The 7,500-nt window shown below is 48.4% G+C and overlaps 1 protein-coding gene across 1 annotated transcript in view; it reads left to right on the top strand.

The window, feature by feature from the left end:
* Window positions 1–7,500, top strand: part of rps6ka1 (ribosomal protein S6 kinase a, polypeptide 1) — a 52,983-nt gene that overhangs the window by 8,687 nt on the left and 36,796 nt on the right. The window contains exon 2 of the mRNA XM_035532988.1: window positions 2,552–2,596. Within this exon, the coding sequence (XP_035388881.1) occupies window positions 2,552–2,596 (45 nt within the window). The remainder of the gene's footprint in view (window positions 1–2,551; window positions 2,597–7,500) is intronic.

Here is a 7,500-nt window from a genome sequence, read left to right on the forward strand (position 1 = left end):
GCTCCGTGGATGGTAAAGTAACCTGTGAAACAGCGACTGCTTACCAGTGTCCAACAGGCTCACACGCACACTGTCTCCCAGTCTGCTGACCCAGGATCAAGCTGACAGTTCCAGACAGGTCTCCCTCATTTGCCGTCTTTCCGTAAGTGAAAAGCCAGCGTGTGTGAGTGTGTGTGCGCCGCCCCCTCAGAGGGAGAGTGTGAGAAATGTCAGAACAGCGCGCACGGCTCCCTCAGAGGGTGTTGCCGGGGGAGCGTTTGGTTCAGGCATCTCAGGGCTTGTCAAGTTGTCAGCGCAGACGTTCAGATGGGAGGCATGTCACCGCTGGGCTTTTTCAGTGACTTCACATCTGACCACAAACATTACATTTACATTTACGGCATTTAGCAGACGCTTTTATCCAGAGCGACGTACAAAATTGCTTTGTCATTTCCTCATAGAATAAATCCTAGTACAGTACAGTAGGTTAGAGTTCAACATACCAGTGAACTAGAATACTGTAGAAATACAGGAATTACTGCTGATGACTAGAAGCATGAAACACACAAACTCCATAACAGACAACAGTCAGTACAATAAGCAATAAGTACTAGTTAGGCAACATAGGAGCAGGGTCAGAGGTTATTTAAATATTCCATATGGGTCTTCAGTCTGTGTTTGAAGACTCCAAGGGACTCTGCTGTCTGGACAGCCAGTGGAAGTTTGTTTCACCATCTGGGATCCAGGACAGAGAATAGACTCCATGCTTGTCTCCATGAGACCTGAAGCCTGGTGTTTCTAGCTGAGCCATACTCGAGGTTGGAAGTAGTCGAGGTACGGATCGGCTTTGACACTTTCTCTGGCTCTCTCTGTCTGTGTGTGCATCTTTGCAACCTGAAACTAAAATGCAGTATGAATCTTATTTAACAGTAGAAAGTGCTGATAATGGTAAAGTGACTCATTTGTGTGTGTGTGTGTGTGTGTGTGTGTGTGTGTGTGTGTGTGTGTGTGTCCCACCTGCTGTGTAAAGTGGAATATTTTACCACCTTGCCATTCACCATATGTTCACTGCTTCTTGGGTTTAGCTGAAGTGTGAACAGTGTGTGGTGGAGGTCATGTGACTGGCGGTGTTTGTCTCAGCTGTGAGGCCCTGAGCAGTGGGTGACCAGGCTATGTTCAGATTATATCAGCTTAGCAAATCAAGATAAAATCACAGTGGTTTTCTTTCCGGTGCAGCGCTCTGTTGATGTTTGTGGCTTCACAGTTTTATGTTTGGTTGTACAGTGCCAGAGTGTTTTAATAAACTGACTGTAGATTAGTGTGTTTTGACTGAAGACCTGAAGCATTTCAGCCTTGTTTTATGTCTTACGAAGGGAATGTCAGTTACCACGGTAACGTGTTTTTGTATATGCTGTCAACATGTCTGTGTTTTCTGTAGGTTTAAAAGGGCATTTAAATGCAATTAAAACAATAAAGCTGATAATTGAACATAATGTTTAAATCCTAATTAAAATGTAAAAAACTTAATACAGTATAATATTATATAATGTATAATATAATATAGAATATGCAGTAAATTTGTCAAGTTGATGAATTAGCTCATTGTTGCTGAGGAGGTGTTTGTGTGTGTGTGTAACAGAATGATTGATGGCACTAATAATTTCATCTGGAATAAGGGTCTCCTGGCAGATCCAGGATCAGTTGTCTCCTGTGTTTGTGAGTGTGGTTTTTGCAGGTGCCCCTTATGTACGTCCCTTCACACTCGTACTGCTGTCTTTGGGTTAGACACACCCTGCCTCTGGACGTGTGATGGGATTTATTTATGTATCTGTAACCTAAACTGTGAGCACTAAAATGTAATCTCTTCTAATCAGATTTGCGCTGCTTTAATACGCCGTCCTAGATTAGATCGTGGCCATGTAATCCTGTGGAGGATTGTCCAATTAGAATTGATCAGACTCTGCCGTCCCCTCACACACTGCAGCACTTCAGCTTGGAGGAACTTTTGCACCAGTAGTTTTTTATCGTACGTAACATTTTATTTATTTTATTTTGAGGTTTCATTAGTGAGTTTGGTGTGTTTTTGTAACTCTGCTGGTCGTGTACGTTCCTAATCATCCAGTACTGAAAACCAGGAAGGGGGCTCTCTTATGACCTTTGAGGCTTGTATGTTTGCTCTGACTGGCTCTGCATCGTCACGACTGCAGTAATAAATCTCATTTTGCTGCCGACTGTGACCACTGAAGCACACCGGAGTGTCGTGTTTTGCAGTGTTCTGAGAGCGCACACACCCAGGGACAGGAAGTCTGTAGCCTGCGTGAGATTAAATGAAGATTAAATGTTTCCTTCACCTTGAGTAAAGGTTCATATTGTCCTCCCAGTTCAGTCAGTCCCTGTGGCACTTTCAATTTAATGAGTATATTTGATGGCTGTGTGTGTGAGACATGAACATTTTTAGGTTTCAGAGGACGTGTGTCTTTTTATACATGCACACGTCCTCTAAAATGTCAAAGCTCGCGTGTATGAACACATGTCACTTTTATTCTAAAACCTTCTTATTCTTCTCTTTCAGAATGGACAGTGCATGACTGAGGATGGAGTCTCTTCAAGAGTTAAGGCAAGAGGACATAACACGCGCTCACACACTCACTCACGCACATAACCAGACAAGGACATGTTGTTGTTTAATGTCCAGGTCTGTCCAGCCCAGATCAGGGTGATTCTGGTGCACTTTTCTAAGGCCACAGCACCGTGTACACACACATCCACACACACATCCACACACACCCCTATTCACCAAGCTTGAGATACAATACTTATGTCCATAGACTGGGGGGTGGGGGGAGATTTTAATTCATTTACCTGAAACTGCAGAAGTGCCACAGGCTGTAGTAGTCAGCTAAAGAGTGTGCGTGCGTGCGTGTGTGCACGCGTGCGCATGTGTGTGTGTGTGTGCGTGTGCATGCGCGTGTGTGTGTGCGCGTGCATGCGCGTGTGCATGCGCGTGTGTGTGTACGCGTGTGCGTGCGCGTGTGCGTGCGAGGAGACACTCAGCTTCTCTTTAGAGCCAGGGCAGCTATCGATGAGTGAGTGAGTGGGACTCGGGTCACACGAGGTCAGGTCACACAGCAGGTAAACTTGCCATCGTGACTTCAGCATTGCTTGTCTCGTCTCTTCCCTTCACGTCCTCTCTCCCCCCTCTGGTTTTGCGTTCAGCTCGGTGCAGCGGTGGACGCCGAAACTCTGACATCTTCAGCAGCGCTCCAGCAGTCTTGTTTTGCTGGTTGTCAGGCAGAGAGCAGTGCGGCCCACCGGGACCGTAGCCGAGTCTGCCGGAAACCCCCCCCACCCCACTCTGCTTCACTCTTACACACGTTTGTCTGGTAAAACACACATTTTCCTGTCATTTACAGGAACAAACACACTCTCAAAGCCGTGAGCCTCGAGCGTCTGGTAAGGCTGAACTGTACACCGTGCTGTCCAGACGTCTGGCGCTTGGCTGTGTTTCTGATGTGCAGGTGTTTGCCGTCTCTGTAACTGAACAAAAACAGTAAAGCCTTTTCACCCTGTAACTTGCACGACCTTCCGACCTTGAGGATGGCCTTGAGAGTCCCGTTCCATTTTAATCGCGTAAAGGCCGCCTTATGCTCACTTCAGTAATCTTACTGATACCAGTTGTGGAGAGGGGGAGCGTGTGTGTTTGTGTGTGCGTGCGTTGGTGCATGAATGTGTGTTTGTGTTGGGGAGAGAGAGAGAGAGAGGGAAAACAAGACCCACAGCAGAGTTGGTCTACACTGTAACTGAGCTAAAATAAATCTCCTAATTATAATAAATAAAGCAAACCACGACCACACTGGCTTGTACAGTTTAATACACAGTGTGTTAAGTACACACACTGGTCACATCCACTCCAACCCAAAAGATCACTCATTAATGATTCTTAAAGGGTGTGCGGTTGTTGGGCTCTTGAAAGGTTTGACGCTGTGTTATGTATGATTGATTGATTGATTGATTGATTGATTGACTGTTTTCTTTATTCATATATTTTCCATTAACTTATGAAGAATTAAGCTATAGAACAGAGCCACTATGTCTGTCCAGGACCTCTTGTAGGTCTGTAAACACACATGCTACATGCTAACTGTACCCTAGTAATAGCTATTGCACATTAGTGCTAGTTAATCAGTATTGTGTACACTCAGTACTGGCGTGGGTGGGCCTAGATAGTTCCGCTAGCTGTCCTGTTGTGAACGCTCAGTACTGGCGTGGGCGGGCCTAGATGGTCCCGCTAGCTGTCCTGTTGTGAACGCTCAGTACTGGCGTGGGCGGGCCTAGATGGTCCCGCTAGCTGTCCTGTTGTGAACGCTCAGTACTGGCGTGGGCGGGCCTAGATGGTCCCGCTAGCTGTCCTGTTGTGAACGCTCAGTACTGGCGTGGGCGGGCCTAGATGGTCCCGCTAGCTGTCCTGTTGTGAACGCTCAGTACTGGCGTGGGCGGGCCTAGATGGTCCCGCTAGCTGTCCTGTTGTGAACGCTCAGTACTGGCGTGGGCGGGCCTAGATAGTCCTGCTAGCTGTCCTGTGGCAGGTGTGGCTGTGTAACACGACCTTTGATTAGTGCCACAGAGACACACTGGATCTTCTAATAATACCTCCATTATCTCTTCCCCACCGTGCCCCGGACAACCTCGGGCGCACACACACACACACACACACACACACACCCACTGTTACTGATTTTTGCGATGTTGGTTTGTGCAGTATCTGGACACCTGATTGGGCAGTATCTTGTTGTTGTAGTCGCTCATCTCCACATCGTAGGAATCTTTCCTTGTTTTGTACGGCGCCGTCCAGCCGAGGCGAGAGAAGGGCACCAAGCACTTCCTCTACCCACAGGAAGCTTGTCAAGACGTCGTTCAAACTGCCACTTGCCAAATGTAGCACAGTGTGTGAATACGAATGAGGGGGGGTGGTGTTTACACAAGGGCGCCTGCTCTCCGGTAGTGTTTACACGAGCGCGCCGACCCTCTGGTGGTGTTTACACGAGCGCGGCAACTGGCCGGTGGTGTTTACACGAGAGCGCCGACTGCCCGGTAGTGTTTACACGAGAGCGCCGACTGCCCGGTAGTGTTTACACACTCAAGCGTGCCCCCAGTGTTTGCATGCATCCAGGTCTCGCTCACAGAAAACAAACGTGGATATTAAAACCATGTGCCCACATCTTCCTGCCCACTCAGACGTCCGCATGTTAAATGAACTAACAGACCAAAATAATCTTGGCCAGTAATGCAGGGCAAAAATGAATCATATCATATACTTTACTAGTCCCATTTACTGGACAAGTGACAAAGGTAGGGGTGTGCGGGTGTGTGTGTGCGGGTGTGTGTGTGCGGGTGTGTGTGCGGGTGTGTGTGTGGGTGTGGGTGTGTGGGTGGTACAGCAGAAATGATGGATTGCAGTCTTGACTACTAGACACTAATGAGACGTTTCCGAGGTCTTCCTTTCCTCTGTGTCTCTCTGCTGTGGGTGACATCTTAACGGATTTACGATTGTACCGTTCACCAAGATTCATCACAGTGTGATGTTTGATTCACAAGCCGTTCTTTATTAGCGGTGCTTGAAATTTCATCTCGCGCTCAGTGTTTGATAACAGTTTGATTCATCAAACAGCAAAGTGCCTTGTAAGCGGTCTGTAAAGAAATGCAACTGTTGTGGTGCTGTCCTGTTTGGTCCAGTTTGGTCCCGTTTGAAAACGGCAGGAGCTCTCAGTGAACCGAAAGAGCCACTGATTGGCTGGTCTGAACTCCTAGAGATGATGGAGGCGTTTTGGCCCTCTGTGGTCACCTGATACAACGTCTCGTCCCTGAAGTGAAGACCGTGTCTCCTTTTGCAGGCCAAACCGTTTGGAAATTGAGGCCGAGCTCATATCACTTTTCCTTCTTCTTCAAAATTTCATCTAGCTGTTGTCATGCAGTCTGAGACTCTGTGTCTGCTCGTAACCCAGTCTGGTCCACTGAGCCACAGCTCGTGTGTGTGTGTGTGTGTGTGTGTGTGTGTGTGTGTGTGTGTGTGTGTGTGTGTGTGTGTTTCCCCGTAGCTCATCACCCCGTAGGCTCGGTGATGGAGCAGGTGCGTAGGGATGCTGTACCGCGCAGGGGCGTTATGGAGTTTACAGCAGGCTTCCTGTTTAGATCTGCTCTGTCAGGCTGTTGTTTTCATAGCACATCAGCCGAATGTACATGTCTGGTATTTTGGATTTTCCAAACTCTATGGAATTATAATCAAAGGGTCTTAATACCGTTTAACAGGCCTTGAACGTGCAAGTCGGTCTTACCAGTGACATCATTGGTGACGTCACAGAGTCAGTAACCATGGCAGCACAAGGTCAGGTGCTGTGTCCCGCCAGACCAGACCAACGATGCAGACGGCGTACAGCACACGCTGAGAGTGAAACGCACATGTGGCAGGGGTCGTGTACCGGAACGTGCACAAGACGTGAGCTGAACACGGCCAAGTCTAGATGGAGGAACCACGGGGAGTGCTGGAGAAGAATGAGGGAGAGAACTTTGGGACGTCCAGGTCCAGACGGATGAGTGGTGGAGAAACATTCAGACATCAGCATAGCAGATAAGGGACAGCAGACATGGACACAGCTGTCCCAAGGACGGATTACTAAAGCTGGGAGAAAGTGAAAGATGTAACGGAGAGAACGCAGAAGCTCGGCCCACACTACGGACGAGTCGGACCTGTGTGTGTGTGTGTGTGTGTGTGTGTGTGTGTGTGTGTGTGTGTGTGTGTGTGTGTGTGAACGTCTGGAACATGTGCCGTAACGGTTGAGATGGAACACAAACCAAAACAGAAGTCTAGAAGGAGCAGAAATCGAGATGGTCCTCCACTGCGATGGTTAGATCCAGCGTCATGTTGCTTTGCTAGGATTGGGGGGGGTCTCCTGCATGAACAGGATTGTAGGGGTGGGGACTGCAGTGATTGACGGCAGTCAAGGCCAAAACAAATGACAAAACGATTCGGTGACGGATTGGTCGCTGGGCGTGTGGGCTCGCCCGTTTTGCACGTCGGGTAGCATATTTCAAACGCTGTAGTGTGTGTCCAGAGGTCATCGGTGTTCGTCCGGAAGAACACCCTCGACACCTTCGTTGTGTGTGAGTGATGCCCCATATGGTCTGCATACAGGATTATACAGGAATTATAATGCCAATAATGCCACTGTGGTTATGTGTGCGCGTGCGTTCTCGCTCTCTCTCTGGTGTGTGTGTGTACGCACGCATGCTTGACCTCACCGTTGTCATGGTATCACGTATCCCGAGTGGCATCGACGAGCTGCTCTGAAGTGGCCTTGCTGCTGAATCATTGATGAACATTAATGTGCAGAAGAAGACTGCAGAGCTGAGCAGATCGCCGTGAAAGTCCCTCCCTGTGTGTGTGTGTGTGTGTGTGTGTGTGTGTGTGTGTGTGTGTGTGAGGGAGGGTAGATCACACGTTACAGCCTACTGAGACAGTTCAGC

Source organism: Electrophorus electricus, chromosome 13 (assembly GCF_013358815.1).
Source record: "Electrophorus electricus isolate fEleEle1 chromosome 13, fEleEle1.pri, whole genome shotgun sequence".
NCBI classification, from domain to species: Eukaryota; Metazoa; Chordata; class Actinopteri; order Gymnotiformes; family Gymnotidae; genus Electrophorus; species Electrophorus electricus.